General features: G+C 50.8%; 1 protein-coding gene and 1 long non-coding RNA gene across 10 annotated transcripts in view; both read right to left on the bottom strand.

Annotated features, from left to right (window-relative positions):
* Nucleotides 1-3929: 3929 nt before the first annotated feature.
* Nucleotides 3930-9033, bottom strand: LOC132523068 (uncharacterized). Its single transcript, XR_009541420.1, has 4 exons — nucleotides 8923-9033; nucleotides 8628-8704; nucleotides 7017-7169; nucleotides 3930-5461 (listed from the first exon to the last, which is right to left on the bottom strand). It is a non-coding gene; the product is annotated as an uncharacterized LOC132523068 (long non-coding RNA).
* Nucleotides 9034-9990: 957 nt separating this feature from the next.
* SH3RF1 (SH3 domain containing ring finger 1) overlaps nucleotides 9991-24497 on the bottom strand; it is a 161615-nt gene continuing 147108 nt past the window's right edge. For 7 of the 9 annotated variants that reach the window (XM_060155845.1, XM_060155844.1, XM_060155848.1 and 4 more), the window contains 2 exons: nucleotides 20686-20990; nucleotides 9991-11931 (listed from right to left, as the gene is read on the bottom strand). In XM_060155845.1, coding sequence (XP_060011828.1) covers nucleotides 11571-11931; nucleotides 20686-20990 — 666 coding nt within the window. In that variant the 3' untranslated portion in view covers nucleotides 9991-11570. Of the gene's footprint in view, nucleotides 11963-20685; nucleotides 20991-24497 lie in introns of all 9 variants that reach the window. The other 2 variants (XM_060155849.1, XM_060155851.1) reach the window with 1 other exon arrangement.

Here is a 24497-nt window from a genome sequence, read left to right as displayed (position 1 = left end):
AGGACACCCCACACCCTCTACCACCTTTAAGAACAAGGAAAATCACAGACAAAAGTCAGCAAGTACGTGATTGAGAAAACCATAATTTGAAAAGATACATGCACCCCAATGTTCACAGCAGCACTACTTACAATAGCCAGGACATGGAAGCAACCTAAATGTCTGTCAACACATGACATGACAGATAAAGAAGATGTGGTACATATGTACAATGGAATATTACTCAGCCATAAAAAAGAACAAAATAATGCCATCTGCAGCAACATGGATGGACCTAGAGATTATCATATAACTGAAGTCAGAAAGAGAAAGACAGATATATGCTATCACTTATACGTGCAATTTAAAAAAAAGATACAAATGAACTTATTTACAAAACAGAAACAGACTCACATAGAAAACAACTTGATGTTTACCAAAGGGGAAGGGGGGAGGGATAAATTAGGAGTTTCAGATTGACATACACACACTACTATATATAAAATAGATAACCAACAAGGACCTACTGTAGAGCACAGGAAACTCTACTCAACACTCTGTAATAACCTATATGGGAAAAGAATCTAAAAAAGAGTGGATACCTGTATATGTATAACTGATTCACTGTGCTGTACACCTGAAACTAACACAGCATTGTAAATCGACTAGACTCCAATTAAAAAAACGTCAGCAGGCACATGAGCAGATCGAACAGTGCAGAGGAGACGGGTCCGACACAGCGAGAACAGGGCAAGAAACGGGAGACCCGCTCGTACTCCTGAGGAACGATCACGAGGGGCAGCGCTTCCGGGGGTCCCACCAGCAGCTTCCCGCTCAGATCCCGGCCTCGCCCACCAGCAGAGGAGCAGAGCCAGCCCCTGGAGGCTTGGGTGCGGGCGGGACTGCCCTGCTCAGCCTCCCCTCCACGCCGCCTGCACTGCAGGGACGGGTACCTGTGATCTCTGACTGCCCTTCTATTTCTATGCCTGGGTTGTGGGGGAGATTCGTCAGCACAGGACAGAGGACAGGGGACGTCTGTACCAGCCCAGGACGACCTTCAGCCACATCAGGTGACACCTCCCCCAGGTCTATCTCTGCATTTTGGGACACAGGAATCCATGGTCTGGACTTGCCATCTCTGAGGATCTGCGTGGTCATCTGGCTCCCAGGACGTTTCCTTTCTTCGAGGGAGAAACACAAACAATTCTGGGTCCTTCTCCTCCCTCTGTCCTGTTAGATGGGAAACATTTTCAAGTCACCCTGTGTTCTGACCTTGAGAAATCACCAGCAGAGTTAACAGAATCATCAACAACATGTGTTTCTTCCCTCCCTGTGGCCATGTGCCTGGGGAGGCTGGAGGGATGCAATGAAAGAAGCAAGAAAAGGATTAGAGATGGAAAGAAATTGCATCGGGGGAAGGCCCAGAGAGGATGCAGGTCCAGACAGCAAGTGTGATGCTTGTAGGTTATGCGGTGGCACCTGCCGAATTCTCTCCTTGTAGCCAGGCTGTGGGTTCTCCGCCCGCAGTTATACGAACAGCACAGTGGGCAGCGGGGTGGGTGCCTGTCTCATAAAGGATCTGGCCTTACTTTGCACATGAAAAATCAATGTAAGGAAACACTCTCATGTTTGTATATCAACTATTGGGCTGTGTTCACTGAGATGTTTGTGATTTTAAAGACATCTTTCCTACACGTCAATCCCCATCATCTACCGGCAGAATTTCCACGTCATCGCACAGTCACATTAGAGCAAGGACACAGGGATTTTATTTCAGCTCTGACTGGGTCTACAAGGTCTTTGCATTCTTTTCTCAAAGAGGAATAGCTTAAAAAAAAATTTTTTTTAAGAGAGGAGGGAAAAGGGTCAGCATGGCTGCCAAGAACTCCTTGGTTTGGTTCCAAAGCACTGTGAACAGAACTCACTAAGGTCAAATGGAGCCCCCCCGCCCCAGGGGCTCCGTGCAGAGGAGACGGGAACTACGCCGCCTTCCTCGGCCCCTCCGTCTGCCGTGGTGGGTCCTGCTGGCCTCTCCTGCTGGAAGCTGCTGTCCGGGACCCTCTTCTCGCCCCGTCACCAAACGACAACTCTGTCCTGTGAGCCTTTCCCAACTGCAGCCGTCGGTCCTGGCTTGTCCACCTCACACACCCATTGTCCTTGAAGGAGTTCAAAGCACCTGGTTGGTCGTTTTCCCACCGTTGCCCCACTTGAGCTTATATGTCATGTTTTCAGGAAGAAATTTAAAAGTCCCGCCATCATTTTGAACTCACCGTTTCCAAAATGGAACTTCCCGTCTTGACCTGGAACTACACTTCCGGCTGACGTCTGCATCCTTCTCAAAGGCTCCGCGGTTGCCATGGTCACCCTGACGCACATCTTAGAAGCTGTTTTTGTCCCACCTCCTCTATTCTTCAGCCATCATTCCTACCGGCCCTTTTCTCTAAAAGTCTCTGCCAGCTTCTTTGTCCCCTCTGCCCCGCGCAGTGGGCGCGGGGCGGGAAGCTCCCATCTCCTCATCTCTGACCCCCGGGCCCCCAGCTCCGCATCCGATCTCCCCTACAACGGCCGGGCTGGCCTTCCCCCCACGTCACTTCTGTATCGGGAAACCTTCAGCAGCATCAGGTGAACCCTTCCGCCGGCCTTTCCTGCCTTGCAGGCAGGCATCTGGCCCTGTGCTCACTACAAAGCACGCACGTACTGTGCAAGCCCTGGGTTTCCATCTCCCCACGGACGAGCTGCCTTGTGCCTGCCGCTGAGCCTTTGTGTTGCAGTCCTTCCCGTGTGCCCGCCTCTCCTGTGCTTTCTCCGAAACGTATTGGAAATTTCTCCATCTTCATCGCTTAGGCCCCATCACCTTTTTATCTAAAACGTACTCCCACCTTTCTCGCCTCGTCTCCTCCAAGCTTATGTCGGGTTTGTAATCTCTGCCGCAAAGTTATTAGAGTGATGCGTTGTCTTCTAATATTTCTTAGAATTTTCAGCTTGCATGTTTCTCCCCATCCAGACTGTGCTCTCCTTGAGGGCAGGGACAGTGTCTTATATCTCTTCCTCCCAATTATCCCCTCCTCCTGGTATCCTACTTGTTTTCCATGATCCCACATTTTATCTATTTTGCTTTTATCATTTTTTATTGTGTACATTTTTGTAAGCAATCCCCAAACTTTTGCAGGATAAAAAAACAATTTCTTCTGTATCTTTCATAATACCCATCGTTGTCGTAGCTAAACACAGGTGGTTTGTGAGTACCCACTCAACAAATACGGAGTTGATTTTGAAACAGTAGGGCACATGTGTATTAATCTCAGGCAACTAAAAAATGTATTTCAGCCCCTTAAGAATCTGAATTTAGGGGCTTCCCTGGTGGCGCAGTGGTTGAGAGTCCGTCTGCCAATGCAGGGGACACGGGTTGGTGACCCGGTCCAGGAAGATCCCACATGCCGCGGAGCGGCTGGGCCCGTGAGCCATGGCCGCTGGGCCTGTGCGTCCGGAGCCTGTGCTTCGCAACGGGAGAGGCCACAGCAGTGAGAGGCCCGCGTACCGCAAAAAAAAAAAAAAAAAAAAAATCTGAATTTAAGTGGAATCATTTAGGCCTTTTTCCCCATTCTGATTCAGCTCTGCTGTTTTTCATTATTGTATGAATAATAATTCATTATATCCCAGTACTCTGATAATGACTTGATACAACTAAAACTGAAAAGACAGAAAAGGTAAAAACAATCAAACAAGAACAACAAAAAGCCTCAAAGGCTCTTCAGATGGGAGTTTAAAGAGGACAGCTGGTAGATCATTTCTATATGAGGACACGGGTTTATGGGACATTGTTCTACACACCAAGCTCCATGAGCCCAACACCCCACTGAGCAGTGGAAGGGCAGGGCAGGTAGAGACGCAGACACACAGAGAGACAGGGCGATAGGACAGAAATCATACAAAACAGGATTTTTTTTTGAATTTTATTTTATTTATTTTTTATACAGCAGGTTCTTATTAGCTATCTATTTTATACATATTAGTGTATATAGGATCTTTTTTTTTTAAGGAAAGAAAAAATGCATTCTCTGGCCTAAGGAACAGTTCAGAAAAAAGGCTAAGACTCTGATTTTTAAAGTTTTGTGTCTGTTCTCTCCTGCCTAAGCCACTGGGCAAGATCATTACAGCTCTGCTCGTGTGGTGCGTTTCCTCTGCGACGCCCTCTTCTTGGAAGCTTCACTCACTCCGGGGTGATTACAGGGGCCAAGTGATAACAGGCCAGTCCTGCACATCTGTCTCAGTGGGTGAATAGATCACAGGCGGGATCATTTCAGCTTGGAGGGTAGAAACTCGAGCCCAGCTTTGATTTCTGCCACCATCGCCACATCACAGCAACCCCACAGTTGCTGCCCGAGGAACCAGCAGCGAGGTTACATGTGGACACGGCCCCAGCGCCACGTGGCCAGAACGAAAGGGAGTGGCAGCTCCTCACCCTCCTGGCATCTCCTCCTGGATGGAATGGAGGGCTCGTCCTCACTCCACGGCCTCGCAGGTGCCTGTGCTGTGTGGACCCCACTGCTCGAGCACCATGGGGCCCACATGATAGGGGAGGTGCTTTTAAGCACCACGTCTGTTCAATTATTCTCTGTGTCTGTCTTTATTTACTGGACATGGAGGGTTTCAACAGCCATGGTGGGCTTATGGAAATGGAGCAGTTAAAGCTGGTCGCTGATGCACAGAAAGGACTCGCAGACTTGGTGGTCCTGCTGCCTGTCATCTTGTAAAACCTCAGAAGGGTCCGACCCCCAGACCCTCCCTCCCCCAAACCAGGGTTCTCCATCAGAATCAGGTCCCAGCAGAAAGCTCGCTACACGTGTGCAAGGGAGGGGAAGAAGCGTGGCTTACAAACGACGCTGGGCTCGCAGGTGTGGAGAAGGAGCTGGCAGCCGGGCCTCCGTCCTCGCTTTGCATCTGCCTTTACGGGCTTTACGGAACGTGCTCCTGGGATATCACTGATAAGGAAATTGGCTTAACCCCAAAGGACGTTTTCGCTTTATGTCTCGCAGTGACCTTGAGTGCTTAACAAAAGGGAAAAGGTAATTCTATCAAGCTTTCAGTTTTCACTGGCAGAAGGAATGGTCTCGCCAGGAATGGGATGAGAAGCACGGCCTTGCTCCCGGGGTTCATTTCACAGTGAGTTACAGGGCTCGAATTCTGCGTTTTCTCTCTATAAACCCCGACCCCAATCTGCTGAGAACATTCATTGGCTCACAGGAGGCAGAGCCCCTGACCATCACCTTGACAGCCCATGGAGCCACGTGTCCATCCTGCTGGCCCCTCGTGGACTCAGCATCACATCAAGATGCACTTGGAAGACATGGGCTGACCTCTGAAGACTCGCCTCTGCCTGGCCTCTGCCTGCAGAGACGCGGCGTTCCCTCCACACAGCAAAGGCCTCAGGGAACCCCAATTCTCTTCGTGACTCGAATCCGTCACTTGGCCCAATTCTTCGCTGACGAGGGAAGAAGAAACTATTAAAGAGCAAAGAAGTAATCTCTACTGCTGAAGTTACGATGCCTTCACATATCTTGGGTGGGTTTCTAATTCTACTTTCTTTTATTTTTATTTTTTGGCCGTGCTGCACGGCATGCGGGATCTTAGTTCTCCGACCAAGTGTTGTCAAACCCACGCCCGCTGCACTGGAAGCGTGGAGTCTTAACCACTGGACTGCCAGGGAATTCCCTTGAGAGGGTTTCTAATATGATTTATCTTTAAATCATGGGCTGGTGCCCCTGAATGAGAAGCTGGACCCAGTATAGCACGTTTCTCCGTTTTTTGGGTGATCATCTAAAAACAGATTTTTATTCTCTTCAACTACACTATTACAGTAGCTACTGGCTACATGTGATTATTTCTGTTTAAACTTAAATTAATTAAAATGCACTCAGATTAGAGATTCAGTTCCTGGGTCACGGCAGCCACATGTGGCGAGTGGCCCCCGTACTGGACAGCACGGGTATGAGACATCCCATCACTCCCAGAGCAGATGTTCTGATGGACAGCGCTGCTCTAGAGAATAACCACTGATGCGTTTATTTCTCCCCTACGCTCACCTATATTCCGTATCTCAAACATTTACCAGCAATTCAGAGATAACTGTACAGCCGCCTTTAGCCTCTTTCGTCGGCTAAGTCTTGTGAATTCAAGGCCAGCTGGTTGTGGCAGACTGATTTCCTTCCAAAGAGGGTTTTTCAGACACTCCACCTGCAGAGATGATGGAAGGCCCTGAAGGCTGAACTAGAGAACCTGCAGAGAGAGCGAGCTGGAGGGACAGGGCCAGGAAAGACACTATGAATTTTACGTCTTACCTGCTTACCTGAGGGCTTGGGGTTTTTTTTGTGTGTGTGTGTGTGTGTGTTTTGCGGTACGCAGGCCTCTCACTGCTGTGGCCTCTCCCGTTGCGGAGCACAGGCTCCGGACGCGCAGGCCCAGCGGCCATGGATCAGGGGCCCAGCCGCTCCGCGGCATGTGGGGTCTTCCCGGACCGGGGCACGAACCCGCGTCCCCTGCATTGGCAGGTGGACTCTCAACCACTGCGCCACCAGGGAAGCCCCTACCCTGGGCTCTTGAAGACAATGTGCTCTGAATACTCAGCAGTGGTGGAAACATGGGATGGCCCTTCTCTTCCTAAACGACGTCATTTTTCCATCTGCCCCTGAACTCAGCAGTGATTATTCTCTCCAAAGTGGGTATCCCTTGCTCTCTCACTTAATTTCCAAGCTCTCACCTCCCTAAAACATTGTGGATGTCTGCTCCTCCCTTCCAAATCTGTGACCCCCACAGGTCGGGGCCTTAGGTCCTCCGTCTGTCCGAGGGGAGACTCAGACAGAGGAAGGAAGTTGGCACAGACCCGTCCTGAGTGGTGGGGAACGGTACCACGGCAGTTCCCTGCTCTCCTGCCAGAGACACTGCACCAAACACGGCCTAAAAGCCGTGCTGTGTGCATCCTTCCCCGTCCTGACATCTCCCTAAGCGGCAGCACACTCTACCTCATCTTCGTCCTTTACCTGTGCAGCTCAGAGATGTTCCATATCCGCACGTCATGGACTTCCCAGCGGGGATGCTTTTCATGGTTGTGTAGCTTCTGCTGCACAGATGTCACCAGAGCCCCACCGATGGACACTTAGGCAGCTGCCGGTATTTTGCTGTGATAAACAACACTGCAATGGATAAGGTACAGGCATTTTACACTTGATGAATAAGTGCCTCTGGAAGACAGATTCTTAGAATGGGTGAATGCATTTGCAATTTTGATATTTTCTAGAATGCTCTCCCTAGATGTTTTATCAAATCACGTTCTCATCAGTAAAATAAGTGCTTCTAATTTCTAATTTTTAAAATTTATTATTATTTTATTTATTTTCTTTTTTTGGGCTGCGTTGGGTCTTATTTGTGGCACACAGGATCTTTCGTTGCGGCGAGTGGGCTTCTCTCTAGTTGCGGTGGGCAGGTTTTCTCTTCTCTAGTGGCGCACAGCCTGCGGGGCATGCGGGCTCTCTCACTGAGGCGTGCGGGTTTAGTTGCCCTGCAGCATGTGGGATCTTAGTTCCCCAACCAGGAATCGAACCCATGTCCCCTGCATTGGAAGGCGGATTCCCTTTCTAACTTTTTTTAAAGTTTCCAACTTTATAGGTGAAAAATATTTCACAGTTATTAAGTGCATCTACATTAGAAATATGGTAGAACACCTTTTAATATATTGGCATTTCTTTTTTGAGGAACTGCCAGTTAATACTGGCATCAGGTTGGTGTGGGTGAGAGAGCAGACTACAGTCAAGGGGTTTATTCTCACACAGATCATGTCTGGAGACGAGTAGTTCAGGCCGGCACAAAGGCTGCAAGGTTATCAGGGTCTCAAGCTCCTCGTTTCTTTCCCCCCATCATATTAAAATGTAGCTTCGGTCTTAAAGGTCACCTAGGCTCAAGATAGCTGCTGGAGTACCAGCTAACGTGTCTACACTGCAGGCTACAAGAAGGAAAAACAAAGAAAACGGCCACAGGGTGTGTGCCTCCTCCCTTTTAAGAAGCCTCACAGAAGCCCCCTTTGACATTTAGCTTCTGTTTCAGCAACAACTCAGTAACGTGGCTGTGTGTGAAGGAAACTGGAAAATGGGGCTTTTTAACTGAGGGCGTTGCCCGGGAATCAGTTAATAAGGGAGTAGAGGGCACTGGGTATTGGGAGGGCACTGGCAGTTTCTGTCCCGTATTCTTGGTCAGTTTTACTTTTGGATTTTCATTCTTACTCTTATTGAATCCCAGGAGCTCTTTATATATGAAGGAAATTCTCCTTGCCTGTCACAGGAGTTACAAAAATTTTTTCTATTATTTTCTTTTGACTTTGATTAAGGTCTTTTGTCACGTAGGTATTTTTTCTGTAGTTGAAGGTATCCACGTTTTCTTTTTTACGGCTTCTGGTTTTTGAGTCACATATAGGAAGGTCTCTCCTGGTTCCTTCTGGGACTTTTACAAAGGTCTCATACCCGGAAAGATTCAACTCAAGGTCAAAGCCTTCTGGAACCGAATTTCCTCTCTACGTTGTGGGCCATAGCAGTGGCAGCCGGCTCACTGACCACTCTGCTACCTCTAGAGACCTAAGGACATCACTCAAGTAGTCTGACCTGTAACCATAGTATGGTGACTTGAAGACCACTGCCACATGCAGGTCTTTCCATCAAGGTTCCTGGGGTTTGGGTGGCTGCAGAGCAACAAGAATTTGCATTCAGTGAGATTAAGGTGCTGTTTAGGATGGAAATTTAAATAGCCAAGTCAGAAAGTTATGACAAGTTATTATCAGAAAGACAAGAGAAATGAGAGAAACATTCCTCTGTAAAAGAGGGAGGGTATTTTAAGGCATTCATAGTTCACACAGGCCACCCCAACAGTTCCTTCTGGTCTCTGGTGAGAATCACTTACCACCAAGAACAGAGCCGGGCGTTCACAGGAGTCAGGGAAGGGCAAGCCTGTGCTCAGCTGGACACGGCGAGTCTTGTGTGACACCCCCTCTGTTACTGCGGTTGGTTGGCAAAGCAATTCAAATAGGATGCTACCTCGATAAGAACATAGCTTAACTGGTTCAAAACAGTTTTTAAAAATTTCACATGGATACACACAACAAGTTGTACAACTCAGTCTAACCTCTACTAAACGCGCTTTCCAAACTTGAATCCTAATGTGTAGAGCTCTGGATTGAAATGTTCACCTGAGCTTCTGGAGGCATGAAAACACTGTCCTGTTCTCATTAGGAATAGAAAATTACATGCACCGCAGTTGGAAACACCACCTTAACTTGTTCTTTCTAAATCTGATTAGACACAGCAAAGGCTCGTGCATACACCCCAGGAGAGTGTAGTGAAATATCTGAAAGCAGAGGTGAAAATAGTGCACGTGTTAAAATAGCGCTTTTCACAGGGGGAAACTAAATGATCGCCGACTTGCCCAGGTGGTTACAAAGGTAGCTTTCGGCAAAAGCTCTCATACAACCTACAATTCCTGATTCTTAATTCTGACAATTTGATGGCAACTAAAAGTTAAATTAGGAAAATACTTTTTTAACCCGATAGACGCAATCTTTTTAAACTTACGACTTGCTGGCTTTCCGTGGGCGTTAAAATCACAGCGAGTGTGAAGATGATGGGCCCACGCCTTGCGAGACCTGCAGGCTACGGCACGGCTGGTTTAGGTCCGGTACTCCCTTCTGTGGCCAAGAAGAAACTTCCAGAGTCACTGGACGGTCTAGCCACCGTGAAGGGGGAAAGCAGTGCAGCCCCTGGTTGAGACTCCACACGCTCTCTTTTAAGACTGTAAACTCTCTGGGGAAACCTTATTAATAAATAAGGTTTGTTGGCTGGAGAGGTAAACTGTACATTATTGTAGATGCCATCTGTCTGAGGAACATGCAAAGAACTTTTATGCCGTAGAAACTATGCCATGTTTAAAACAAAAAGAGAAAAACTTTAAGGATGAACACAATGGATGCATAAAGGCTGAACATCAAATTTTAATCTTGAACCTTTTCTCCAGTCTTCAAATTATTAACATGAAAAGGAACAATAAATTGCAATTTTATCATTACCTTAATCGCCGTGTAACAAGCCCTTGTTACAAAATCTCCATCTACAGTGCCCAAAAAACCAACAGAAAACCCATACATTATATTATCTAAGTGATCTATTAACAGATGAAATTTTAACCAACTTCATACCAGGAAACTATTAACAGAGGTACTTCAATCACATAGCTTAAAATATGGAGAAAAGACAGGTAAAAAAATGATCTTATCCTGGAGTAGTAGTCTTCTTACTTTTTAAAATTTTTATAAAATACACTAATTTCCCAAAATAAAGAATATTATGACACATTGGTGTCAACTTACACAGATGAAAGCTGATGGCAGCTTTGTTTCTAGCTAAATTTCATTTCACCAAAACTTTATATATTACATGAATATCCCAGTAAAGTATTTTTTAAAAAAATTCAATACACAGGAACATAATATACAGTGTCTTATAAAAACAAATGGTTAATTTAGGAATGATTTCGTTTCAACCACGTAATGGATCTCTTTAAGACCATGAAGCCGCTAGCTACTGCGAGAAGATGCGCAGGCCATGTTTTGATTCCCCAGCTGCAATGCTTAAAAGTAAAAAATGAAAAAGGCTTTTGCGTCTGCTTTTTCATGAGAAAACTGTGGCCACGGTCTCTGACATCGCCAAGCCCAATTCCCTGGTTCTGTTTGGAGGGCGGCCCTGACCCAGGCTGCGGGGCTGGACAGGGTGAAGGTGGGCTGTCAGAGCGGGGCTGCAGGATGCTCCGCCCACCTCCACCCACCACCCTGCAAGGGGGGCGCCGTCCTGAGGCCCCGCCTGCAGCCACCTGGAGGGACAGGGAGCCCGGGTCGCAGCCGGAGAGGGCCCGGTTTGGGGCAGAGGAGGGGCTGCCCAGTCCAGCCCAGGCGGGTGGGCATCACCCGTGGCCTCTGTGCGGGGGGTCCACCACCCTCGGGGGCGGGGGTGTGGGAAGCACCACACGGACGCCTGGGCCGCCTCGCAGGGTCCCTCCCGCATGACTGCACAGGCAGGTCCCCAGGGTGACAGCGCGATGACATTCAGAGCCATCCTCAGACAGGTGGCAACCTCGGTTCTTCAACTTCCAGCCACCGAGCTGAGCCGCTTCCGTTATGAAACTAAATCTATTTCTGAACACATGCTGTCCAAGGGCTGTGCTTTATTCTTCCTTATTCTAGGGAATCAGAGACCTTCAAGGTTAAACTGAGGACTAGGTCTTGGAGTGATTCCCGACCCCAACCAGAGAGAGAGGCTCCTGCCTCGCTACCCCGGGGTCCCTCAGCGACACGGACTCACTTGTGAGTCCTGGTTTCCCAAAGAGACAACCAAACCCGAGAACGGGCATCTCTGACTCAAAGAAGCCGAGGTGAAGCCCAGGGGGGCAGGGGCTGCCTCTGCGTCAAGGACACGCTTTTGCTCCCGACAGGGGATCCTCCAGCTTCTCCTTGGCTATCATTTCATAAATTAATAATTTCTTAAAATCATAATCCAAAGAATTTATCTATTACAAGAAAAATTCAAGTTTAAAAAAGCAAATAAATTAGTTAAGCCTTGTAAACAGGTGTCTGTCTCAGCTAGATATCGTTTTAGGAAAGGTTCCTCTGTGGAGTGAATCGGACAGGACCAGGCACACGGCACGCACCCTGGTCCTGGCGCCCCGGGGCCCTGTGGGCCTTGTGACGGATGCGGTGATAGGCCAGGTCCAGCCCCCGGCGGCTCCTCAGATGTTTTCCACGAAGCTCCCGGGGAAGAGACCCGTCTTCCCGTTCCGCTGCAGCGTGCCCTTGAACCAGCCGTCCTCCCGCTTCCTGTGCACAAACACGATGTCGCCCTCCTTGAGTTCCAGTTCTGCCTCACTCTGCGGGGGGTAGGAAACCACCACCCGGTGCCTGCAAGAGAGGGGGGGAGTGAGGGAGAAAGAGATGGAGCGGGAAAGAGAGATGGGGGGAGAGAGAGAGATGGGGGAGATGGGGGGAGAGAGAGATGGGGGAGATGGGGGGAGAGAGAGATGGGGGGAAATGGGGGGGAGAGAGACATGGGGGAGATGGGGGGGAGAGAGAGATGGGGCGAGAGAGAGAGATGGGGGAGAGAGAGCGATGGGGGGGAGAGATGGGGGGAGAGAGAGATGGAGGGGAGATGGGGGGAAAAGAGAGATGGGGGAGAGAGAGAGAGATGGGGGAGAGAGAGATGGGGGGAGATGGGGGAGAGAGAGAGATGGGGGGAAATGGGGGGAGAGAGATGGGGGAGATGGGGGAGAGAGAGATGGGGGAGATGGGGGAGAAAGATGGGGGAGAGAGAGATGGGGGAAGAGAGAGAGAGATGTGGGGAGAGATGGGGGAAGAGAGAGAGAGAGAGATGTGGGGAGAGACAGAGATGGGGGAGAGATGGGGGAGAGATGAGGGAAGAGAGAGATATGGGGAGAGAGATAGGGTGAAGAGAGAGAGAGATGGGGGAAGAGAGAGATGGGGGAAGAGAGATGGGGGAGAGAAAGAGATGTGGGGAGAGATGGGGGGAAGAGAGAGAGATGGGGGAAGAGAGAGATGAGGGAGAGATGGGGGGAGAGAGAGATGTGGGGAGAGATGGGGGAAGAAAGAGAGAGATGGGGGAGAGAGAGAGAGAGAGAGATGGAGAGACAGAGATGGGGGAGAGAGATGGGGGAGAGATGGGGGAAGAGAGAGATGGGGGAGAGATGGGGGGAAGAGAGAAATGGCGGAAGAGAGAGAGAGGGGGAAGAGAGAGAGATGGGGGAGAGAGAGAGAGATGGGGGAAGAGAGATGGGGGAAAGAGGGGAGAAGGAGGGAGGGGAAGCAAGGAGGAGTGGGGGGAGAGACAGAGTGGGCTTAGTCACAGCTGCTCAGAGTTGAGCAAAGCCAGTGCACACGCCTGAGACGCTGACGGAACAGGACGGAGCACAAGTCTGCCTATAATGTTGGTAAAATGACTCAAAATGCCACCGTCCCCTGTTGAGTACAGACTTGGCATGAACAATGTTTGGATGTGCATAATGGTCCACAACTGACCAGGGGCTGATTGAGGAAATCCTGCCCTAAACACCCCAATTCTCCCTGGGGCAGGTTGTCCCAAGGTCCACACAGGGAGGGGAGGACGGAGACCAGTTCAATCCACCACCACCAGCAAGGAGGCCGGCATTCAGAACTCAGTTGGTCTGACATCTGTGTCTGTTTCTCCACTGGTTCTCAACTCAGGTATCAGTGGAAAAATATGTAGTTATTACGGAAAGATTCCAGAAGCCTTGCTGGTTTAAGGTCATCTACCCCCTGCTTCCATGCTTCTTCGTATCCTTCTGCAAAATTATGGTTAAGAGCCAAGGAAGCCAGAGGGAGGTGAGCTGTTTTTCACAGTCTGTGTGGTCTCCGCCCACCTGTGTGACCAACAGAATCCTGTGAAAATGACGGTCTCTGGTCCTGAGGTGAGGTCCTAACGGGCGTGCGGCTCCCACCCCGCTGTCTCCTGGGAAACCAGTCCCACACTGTCAGCTGACTCATCACCCTGTGGACAGGACCACACGCCGGGTAACAGACGTCTCTTCCCATAAGCCAGCGGGACCACCTTGAAAGGGGTCTCCCAGCCCCAGTCAAACCTTTACACAGCTGCAGCTCAGGCTGCCATCTGGACACTCACCCTAACACACAGCGTAAGCCAGAATCACCCAGATAAGCTACCCCCAAATTCTCAACCCACAGCACTACGAAATAATACGTATTTACAGTTATTCTAAGCCACTGAGTTTTGGGGGTGATGTGTTATACAGCAAAGGATAACGAATCATCTCTCCCTGTCTCACGCTAATTAGTCAGTCTTCAGCTACAAAAGTGGTTGAGTTTCTACTCTCCTTTGGGTCTCAAAGTCAGAAAATGAATTTAGAGCCTCACAGGAATTACTCTTAACGGCGAGTAGAGAACGTCATGGGTGAAGAGTTGGTCATCAGAACCGATTCTACAGAACTGCCCCAAACTCATGAAAGCCATCTGAGCCCAGGCCTTTTGGAAGATTGCTAGTTTCACCAGCCTCCATTCCATAAAACCCAGAATCCACTCATGTTAAGACCTGAGGAAGAGCCCCAGGCTATGACTCTATTAAAAAAAGGCATCTCTGCAAAGGCCCAGGGGCCACCCACACCATTTCCCAGCAACCCTGGGCTCGGGAGCCAAACCATCCTCCAGGGTCTGGAGCAGAAGCGTGGCACAGAGGCTGCCTGATTATCTCAAGAAAGGTCCAGAGAACTGCAACGTGAGTACCGACAGGCTTCAGTCAAGCTTGGAGGAGGTGGGGGAGGCCTGGCCTCGTGGGAGAAGTGGGCCTGGGGTCCACGCAGCCTTTGGGGCCACTCAGAGCAGCTTCACCGTGGGCGGCCATCTCCGCTTGGGCCTCGGGGTTCTCATCTGTGAACTAGGGCCGCAGGGGCCAGAGCAGGTGGCATCAGGTGATGTGTGGAGAACACAGGTGGGACGCACCCAGCATGGTGTCTGTCACACAGCTGACACCCCAAGTGCCAGCCTGCAGCACGATCGTGGGGCTCCGGCTAGGGCGGGCGGGGGCCTGGCGCTGCAAGGAGGCGACCGACAGCCGCCTCTACCCAGGAACGACTCACTGAGACAACACACTGACAAACTTTAGAACGGCAGAGTTAGGGCTCTGGAACCCCTTCTCTGACAGCTTCCCACTGTGGACTAACCTGAAGGAAGGAACCCAGATGAGAAGACTTCTCAACTCTGATGCCAACAGGCTGAAGATCCACGTGAAAGCTCATGCCGCCGGGACTTCCCTGGCGGCCCAGTGGTTAAGACTCTGCCCTTCCAGGGCAGGGGACGCGGGTTCGATCCCTGGTCAGGGAACTAAGATCCCACGTGCCGTGGAGCAACTAAGCCCGCGCGCCACAACTACTGAGCTTGTGTGCTCTGGAGCTCTGGAACCCGCGCACCACAGCGAGAGAGGAGCCTGCACGACACAACGAAGAGCTCGTGTGCCGCAACTAAGACCCGATGCAGCCAAATAAATAAATATTTTAAAAAATTTTAAAAAAAATCCAAGCTGCCACTTGGGGCAAGTTGAAATTTGAGCAAAACTTTATAATTATGGAAAGAAGCGTACAGGTGACTCAAATCATATTCACAGTAGCTCTCTGATGAAATGTATCCCCACCGGTCCTCTGCCAGCTGCCTTACAGGTGAAATGGAACAAAAACATTTCTTGAAAAAAGTGAACAGTTCTAATATTTGCATTTTAAAAACTTTACTAAACCAATTTTGTCAAACATTTCCTGCACTAGAATCGCTGCTAGGCTAAGACCACGATCTTCCTGCCAAGCCCCCAGGGCAGTGGATTTTCACTGCTAAGGGACGGGCCTCCAGGGCTGATATGAGTGGGAACTGCGACCTCGGGGTGTAGGGAGACCAGCGGGTGCAGCAGAGACTCTGCTCAGATGCTGGATGTGCCTCGAGGGTGTCTGCACCAGGTTTCCAAGGCAGCCGCTCAAGGCCAACAATGGGCCCAGCCGGCCACCGTCTCAGGTGTGGAGGTGCTTTGCCAAGTGGACGTTCAGCAACCCCCGGCAGATGAGAGCACAGCCGTCGGGCCCCCGGATGACGCTCGGCTGGATCTGAGCAGGGACGCTGGGCAGCCCTGAGCCTCAGGGGCCACACTTCTTTCCCGTGGCCGCCGCGGGACCTGGGGTCCACCTGCAAGTCTGCACTCCGGCCACGCCGCTGCGTCCCCTCCCACCTGACCAAACAGCCTGCCTGTCCTCCCGCCTCAGATCTCCTCCCGTCCCCATTCCATTTTGCAAAGAAGCAAAATACTAACTTTAACTGCCAGCTCTATTTGTAGCTATTTCTGGCTCAAAACTCCTTTCGGCTTCCCAGCGCCTCTCAGGTTATTCCTCAGCCTGGTGTGTGAAGCCCTCAGTGACCGGCCTCAGTCTCTTTATAGCTACAGCTACTATTATCCCCACGAATGTGCCAAGCACGCCTCCACACGGGGACACTCCCCCAGGCGTGGCCTCTCTCCCCACCCCATGTCTTGGCTCATGTGGTCCCCTGGGGACTCTCTCAGACAACCTCCGCGCCCGCCCACGCCTGACAGGCCTCTCAAAGCCTGGCTCCCACCTGCCCCGTGGCTGCAGGTAACTTCACACCTGACCACATTCCAGAAGCCTCGGCACTTCCCACAGTCTACATTGCATCTCCGCCAGCTGCATCCCGGCCTCATGCATTCGGCCAAAACATGAGCTGCTTCAGGGGCGAAGTGATGGTAAACTCACTGTATACACCTCATACCACCGAACACAGTACATACACATGGTCATTCTTTTTTGTTTTTGTTTTTTTTTTTTTTTTTGCGGTACGCGGGCCTCTCACTGCTGTGGCCTCTCCCGTTGCGGAGCACAGGCTCCAGACGCGCAGGCTCAGCGGCCATGGCTCACGGGCCCAGCCGCGCCGCGGCATGTGGGATCTTCCCGGACCGGGGCACAAACCCGTGTCCCCTGCATCGGCAGGCGGACCCCCAACCACTGCGCCACCAGGGAAGCCCCATATGGTCATTCTTAATAAGCATGCCGAATGACAAAAATAAAAGTCCTGATCGTATAGGAAAACTACTTTTTAAATGGACAAAGCTCCTCAAAAAGGAATGAAATTCTGACATTCACAGGTTACAACGTGGATGAACCTTAAAAACATTATGCTAAGTGAAATAAGCCGCACGCAAAAGAACAAATATACGATTTCACTTGTGAGGTTTGCAGAACAAACTCATGCAGCCAGAAAGTAGAATGGGGGCTGTCAGGGGCCGAGAGAGGAGGGCACGGGGAGTTAGTGCGGAATGGGATGATGAAAAAGCTCTAGAAACGGACAGTGGTGATGGTTCTACAACAGTGTGAATGTACTTAATGCTACTGAATTGTATACTTGGAAAAAATGGCAAAAATGGTATTTGATCACAATTTAAAAATTAAGATAAGTGAATTTAAAACTTAATGGAAAGATGAAAGAAAGCAAAGAAAGAAAGAAAAAGGAAGGAAGGAAGGAAGGGAGGGTGGAACGGAGGAAGGGAAAGGGAGAGAGAGAGAGAGAGAGAGAGAAAGCAAGAAAGGAAAGAGAGAAAGAGGAAAAACCACCCAAAGCTGCACGGTGCTTGGCTGCTGGGACGCATCTCCTGCCCGCTCTGGACAGAGCCCTGGGGTCACTGTGGGACGTACAGAGTGGCTCACAGACCTGGCCCTAAATAGGCCTCGGCCTCTTGGTGGCTGTGTGACACTAAATGAATTTTTGGTGATAATGACCAGGGTGGAATTTGAGAAAAAGACGCTTGCTGTATCAAGAAGCTTCGCTGACATCCCAAGGGCAGTCCTCCCGCTCTGGGCTAAGGTATCTGGCTTCTGACTAGATGAGCACTTGCAGTCTTTTATTAGCACGAATTTTCTATTTCCTTAATTTTTCTGGTCTCTCTCATGTTCTCTGTAGTTGGTGCATTTTTGTTTCTAACCTCTCCTGGTTTAGCCCAAATTGCACCCCGTGACTCTGGGAAGCACCCTGTTCAGCTCCCTGGCCTGGGGGTGCCCTTCACTGCTTTCTGCCAGTTGCGACAGCAAACTGCTCTCCAATTAAGTACTTCACTGGCAAAACCAAACTCACTCGCTTTGTAGTTTGCTTGAAGTCCGAGTGAATTATGTCCATTGCTTCACCCAGTGGATTCACTGTCACGGGCTCAAATTAATCATGCTGTTTAAGCCCGACTGCCTTTCTGTAAATCTCTACCCAATTTGTATGTTTCTAAGCATTCTAGCAAAATCCCTCATCAAAGATCAGAGGTTCTTTGCCAATTCAGCAGATGGGCTTATAGGTATGTGGTTTTATCAGTTTAATTCCTAAACTTAAAAATATACAGAGATGACCTGCTGTGTCTCCTTAAGCCCTTTATCTGTAATTTTTTTTTTAGTAGGAAAAAAAACTGTCACATGCCCTTTCTTTTATTTGTCGTCCCTTCTGAAATATTTTATTTCTGCTTTCTCTTTGCAATTTCCTAATTATATTTTTCCCAGTCCCTCCAAAAGAGAGCCTAAAACATCTGTTCTGTTATTTCCACTGTCATCGATTCTATTCTGCCTCCAGGATATAACATTTCTTGCTTGTTTTCTTCAGTCTCTCCAACAAACACTAAAGAATCCTTTTGTTCCTCAGAGAACAGTCTCAGCTGACACCAAGATCTGTCAACACACCTCCAGGCTCCTCCTTCCTTATTGTGAGGCGCTTATGTCTTTCTCTCCTGAGAATGCTTCTTCCGCCTGACAGCACTGGGCACCCTGGTCCCATTCTTTCATTTGAGATTTATGGGGCAGGGTCATGGTTTGAGAGGAAATTTTATTCCTGTTCTCATTATCATCTGTAGATGAATCCTATCTCATACTGGACTGATGTTAGACACTGAAAAATATTTCAGTGAAATTCTACCAGGAAAAATTCTACCAAAAGAACCTCAGGCTTCTGCGCTTTGAGGGGGCTGGAGTCGTGAGTTTTAGATTGTGAATCGAGGACTCTGAGATCATGAAATGCTTCCTGAATTAGACTAATGTGACAGTTAATCTTCCCTGCATTTTTAGCATGAAGTACTTTTTATGATGTTGAAAGTTCTGAAATACTGAAACAGGCAATCCCTAAATGATGTCCTCGGTAGCTTCTGAGTAACCAAAAAATTTCATTCCCAGTGGACAACAGGATAATAGACTGTTTTCCTCTTCTGCTTGTTTCCACACATTTTTCCTGTTGTTTTTATAGTCAGGCAGAGCTAAGAATCCAAGTCAGATTCATAACATCAGCCGCGCTGTATGAACGCAGAAGGGCTGGGAGAAGTTGGTCAGGCTGGCTGTTATATTCAATATTCCAGTGAACACATGGATTATAAAAATATAAACGCGGGGCAGACATTCTCTCCCAAGAGCACTTTCCCACTTGTAAAGATGGAAATGGTGCTATACAACACCCGGAAGAGGATTCCAGCACACCGTGCCCCCTCCGTCCCACCAGTAAATCCTCTCCGCTCCCTGTCTGAGGGGCAGCCTGCCCCTGATCCGCTGTCACCTGCCTGCACCGGCGGCCCCTCCTCTGCAGATGCTCTGGACAGCAGGAGCCTGCTGTGAGCAAGGAGCTCCTTGCAGAGGAAGGAGCTGGGATGCAGAAGCTCACAGACTGGGCACATGTGGCATCTGGAAAGGAACGTGTGCTCGGGGAAGTAAAGTGTCACTTGGAACAGTCACGCCGCCACCACAAATGACAGGGGAGGGGAGAGGCTCAGGGCTCGGGGGGGGAAACTGCACATCAGTGCCTGAGACTGAAAGAAGGAAAACAAGCTGCCCGGATGGCACACAGGTGCGATCCCTGGAAAGCAGAGAAACACCGCAAAGAGCGAGACTCTCGGAATAAAGGATGACGTGAATTTGGGGCAGGATTTCGAAGCTTTACTGAGAGCCCAACAGATGAGGGGAAAGACACAACGATTTTATCGGCGGGACAGAAACACTTTTTAGGGTGACGTCTCATTTCAAAACTGGTTTCATAAGGGTCAGAAAGACATGAAGTTATTTCACTTCACCGTAAAAGTACACAGTAAATTGTGTACCTTGTACTCAAGGCGCGTAGATTGTTTGACGAATTCTTTCCCAGGTTATTTTTGAGTAATAAAGTGTGCCCCCCCCCCCAAGTCGTCTGAATGAAAGCCTCAGATCTTCGTGGGTACAAGTGTTCACCTGAAATAGAGTTAAGGTGAATTTAAGTCATTTGAAAGTATAACACTTTCTAGTAGTTTTTGAATGAGTAACAGAAAATGCTGCCCCAAAGGCAACACCTCCACAAACTAGAAATTTGCTCTATTTATGAGATGCAGGGACAGAGGGAATAAAGCTTACAGAGACAGACGGCACCTTTAAAGCACGTATTTATATATTTCTGCATTATGGGAAAACAGTCCCCTATTTTTAGTGTACTGTGCCGTGTTTCTAATTCATACGATCCTAGTAGGTTTTTGTCTTACTTACTAGATTTTCTCTCCTAATGCGCCCCTAAGAGCCCCAGCAGCGGAATCAGAAAGGGTGGCTCCCGTGTGTAAATTACGGTGACTCAGGGCCACAGTCACGGAACGGGGCTCGTCGTCCTGCGGGTATCGGAACCCAGTCAGCGGGTCAGGAGGGGGTCAGGCGGGGGTCAGGCGGGGAGAACTCGGCCGCCCTCTGGCTCAGGAAGCATCCAAAGTGAGTGGGCAGATGCTCCAGGTGCTTCACAACTAGCAGGTCGTGACGTGAACCTCTGATGAAAATGCCAAACACGAAATGAGGGCGGAGGGCTGGCCCTGAACGAGGAACGAGAAGGAGCGGCACCAGGGCGGCGGTGACCCACAGCCCCGTCGGGGACAGTGCTGGAGACACGGACGGAAAGGGGGTCACAGCCCCACGGGGCGAGAACACAGAGCGAACGGCAGAGGGGGAGCCCGTCACCCCAGGGGGGCTAGGCTGGCCGTCACCACGGACCCAGTGAAGGAGACGTGAGGCCCCTCGGACGCCACAGACCTGCCGGCTCCCCGGCAGCCATGACCATGGACTCACCTTTCACAGACCGCAGGCCTCGCGTCACCGGCCGCCGGGCCCAGGGACGAGCAGGGCTGCCGCGGCGGTGGGGCCACCGGGGCCGAGTCCAGGGAGCAGGTCCGGCGCTGCGGGCCGGGGGCAGGGGCCGGGGCCGGGGTGTCGGCATCACAGGGCCCGGGGCAGGCGCAGGGGGCGCCAGGGGCCCCGGGCAGCAGCTCAGCCCCCGGCTCGACGTCCAGGGTGGGCGAGGCCGGCGGCGACCCCCGCGGCTTGCGCTTGGTGGAGGCCCCGGAGAGCAGCTTCAACAGCCCCTTTCTCTCTTTCTAGAAAAAAGAAAAAAGCACGAGAGTCGAAGACATGGTTCTGTTGCTGCAGTTTCAAGTTCTGATGTGAGCTTTCGAGGGGCGCCTATGGGTGTCTGGGGACTCTGGGTCTGGATCCCGGGGGCGTGTGTTCACCTGCCCTTGGCCTCCCCTGCACCTGCCTGGGCATTTTCCCTAGTTCTGGACATTCCACTGCTCATCGGCATCCTCCACGGAGGAGGTAAGACAAGCAGAGAAAAATGATGTGAACCCCAAATCCCACCTATTCACCTCTCAGGCTTGGTGAAGGCAAAGTAGCACTTTGGGACAAAATGGAAATTTCAGATTATGGCTTTAATTTCCTGAAATTCTGCCTACCCTAGCTCTAATCCTTGTGTGCTGAATTAGCATAAACCTGTTCCCATTTCTACAGCCACAGACCTGACGCTTATCATTTATAGGGGTGATGTCTGTTTTTTTTTGTCCGTGCCGCGTGGCACACGGGATCTTAGTTCCCCAACTAGGGATCGAACTCGCGCCCCCTGCAGTGGAAGCGCGGAGTCTTAACCCCTGGGCCGCCAGGGAAGTCCATGGAGGGGATGGGTGACGTTTTGATCAAAGTGTTCACTTGTCACCACCTTGATGAAATTAAACAAACCAATAATAACAGAAGTCGAACCATTTCTATTGCGCAAGTACTTCCTTGATTAAAAAGCCAAAAACAACTCCACAAAATTAGAAAAAAGCGCTTCAGTATAATAAAAACCATTGTTATGTCTCTTTTTTGCAAGCAACCATACAAGTAAGAATTTTTCCTAACCGCCTCACAGAAGCCACCTCGTGGCTCGACAGCTTTGCTCTGCTAGGAAACCAGACAGAGGGCTGGCTCTCCTCCGTGCCCAGACCCAAGTGTCCATGCTCTTCTGATGCCCAAGCACAGGTTAACAATCATCACTTTAAACTGTTTTACTAAGATGTCAACTACACCATCAGGTCCTCTGACTCAAAACATGGCCTGAGAATAAAACACTTCAGAGAAATAATTCTTTAGAACACCCGCCAGGCAAGCTGGGATTATTAAGGTCCACTAACAGGGAAGCAGAATTATGAGGGGCCCTTAAGGAGACAGAACACTGAGGAATTTTTCCTGAACACTGATTAGTTCAGACTCAGTTAGAAGTCCCTTAGGGGAAGGCATAACAACACAGTTTCATTAGAGGCAGGCTGGCAGAAAGAGGAAGAAACAAAAGTAATCATGTATCAGATGAACAAGTGTCCCAGGGGGTCTGCACCCCCAGGCCCCATTTAGCTATCGCTACCCACAGCACCTGTAACCCCCGGGGCAGGAATGAAGGGGGGAGGGGCAGGCTGTGCTGGACCATTTCTGTTTGTCGGGGGCTCAGGCTGCAAAGCTGGCGCATCAGCCCCCCAACCCTCCCCCTCCCTCCTGAGGAAGGTTCTCTTGCATCTTTGGTCAGGCCGGGCCTCAGCCACACCTCTCTGGCTTCTGCTTCACCCCTTCACCTTCCATAGGGCCGTGTGTGCACTGCAGTGAACGGTTCAAGGAACCCGAGCCTGCGTGTCCTACGGCGCCAGTGCCGAGCGCAGGACACAGAGGAGCTGGCAGAGGATGGGGGATGGGAAGCAAGCTGGCCGGACCCAGGGCTGAGGAAGGAGGAGAGGACGGTCTGCGCGCCACAGGGCAATGGTGATTCCATCCACACGGCAGCCTGTGAGGGGGAAGGACACACCTGCTAGCACATCTGCCCCTCCTCTGAGGGGGCCTGGGGTCTCGGGGCTGATACGTGAGCTGGGAAGAACGTCCAGCCTTGCAGGTCCTCAGCGGTTCCCGCTGGGACATCAGGAGGCACACGAGAGCCCCGGGGCCCCACAGGTCTACTGAGAACACAGTCCGGTGATAAACTCAGTCTCAGGAAACCACAGCTAAAGACTTCCTAAAAGCTCAGTCCTCATGGCAGGAAAACCGTTAACTGGATGCCTCTCGGGGAACAGCCTCGAAAGTGATTAAGAAGAAAGATGACTCTGTTCCTCTAAAGGGTCACACACATGAAGTGCAGCTCCAGTGACTTCCAGGGGATGTGTGGGGATGGGCTGGGGGATAGGGTGCGGATGGGGGTGGGGATGGGGGAGGGGGAGGGGATGGGGTGGGGTGGGGATGGAGGTGGGGGTGAGGATGGGGGTGGGGTGGGGGTGGGGAGGGGGATGGGGTGGGGGTGGGGGAGGGGTGGGGGAGGGGGAGGGGGAGGGGATGGGGTGGGGTGAGGATGGGGATGCGGTGGGGTGCGGATGGGATGGGGGTGGGGAGGGGATGGGGATGGGGGAGGGGAGGGGGAGGGGAGGGGGTGGGGATGGAGGTGGGGTGGGGATGGAGGTGGGGTGGGGATGGGGGTGGGGTGGGGGTGGGGAGGGGATGGGGTGGGGGTGGGGAGGGGATGGGGTGGGGTGGGGATGGAGGTGGGGTGAGGATGGGGGTGCGGTGGGGTGCGGATGGGATGGGGGTGGGGAGGGGATGGGGATGGGGAGGGGAGGGGGAGGGGATGGGGTGGGGATGGAGGTGGGGTGGGGATGGAGGTGGGGTGGGGATGGAGGTGGGGGTGCGGATGGGGGTGGGGAGGGGGAGGGGGAGGGGATGGGGTGGGGTGGGGATGGAGGTGGAGTGAGGATGGGGGTGGGGTGGGGGTGCGGATGGGGTGGGGAGGGGGAGGGGGAGGGGATGGGGTGGGGTGGGGCTGGGGCTGGGGTGGGGGTGGGAGTGGGGATGGGGTGGGGGTGGGGATGCGAGGACTGGGATGGGGGGATGTGGGCAGGGATGGGGCACTGGCATGGAGGGTCCAGTAGCCGGGCTGTGAATACCATATTCCAGTGTTTCCATGTTAGCAGAACACTGAGCCCCTTGAGAGAATTTTGCAAACTCAGACATGTATCATTAAGGGCACGTTTGTTTCTCAAAACACAACAGCAGAAATGAAAACTACGGATGAATTAATAACAGATACACTTCAGCAAAGCAATTTTTAAAATGTCATGTTAGCATGCACGGAAAAGGGCATATCTTTTAACATAAATCTTAATAATTCTTCTCCTGTGGGTTTTTCCAAGAAACTATTCCTAGATGTATAATGTTTTTGCTGTCATAATTCCTCTTCAGAAGATTTCATCATTTAAAATCACATCTCATATGAGAACAAAAAGCTATTTGGGTCAGGAAATCATCACCAGATAGCCAGAAAGAGTTTCACATATAAACATAATGTCTGAACATAAAGTCAGTAAGTCTGTATTAGTCACACAGCAGAGGCGGGGGACACTATGGAAACGCCACGTCAGAGCTCCTTCCCAAGCAGAAATGAATCGCACTTGAACTACCCACCATTACCCACACCCGAGCCGGTCTTCTTCTCTGGTCTGCTGTGCCCTGAGATGCACAGAGAACGTTGCAAGAGGGAGGCTTCTGGGCCTTTGGTATCAAAAATCTACGTCGTCAGGCTCCCAAGGATAAGAGGTGCC

Source organism: Lagenorhynchus albirostris, chromosome 7 (assembly GCF_949774975.1).
Source record: "Lagenorhynchus albirostris chromosome 7, mLagAlb1.1, whole genome shotgun sequence".
Lineage (NCBI taxonomy): Eukaryota > Metazoa > Chordata > Mammalia > Artiodactyla > Delphinidae > Lagenorhynchus > Lagenorhynchus albirostris.
The sequence above is the reverse complement of the archived record's forward strand: the minus strand, read 5'-3'. Positions and strand labels throughout refer to the sequence as shown.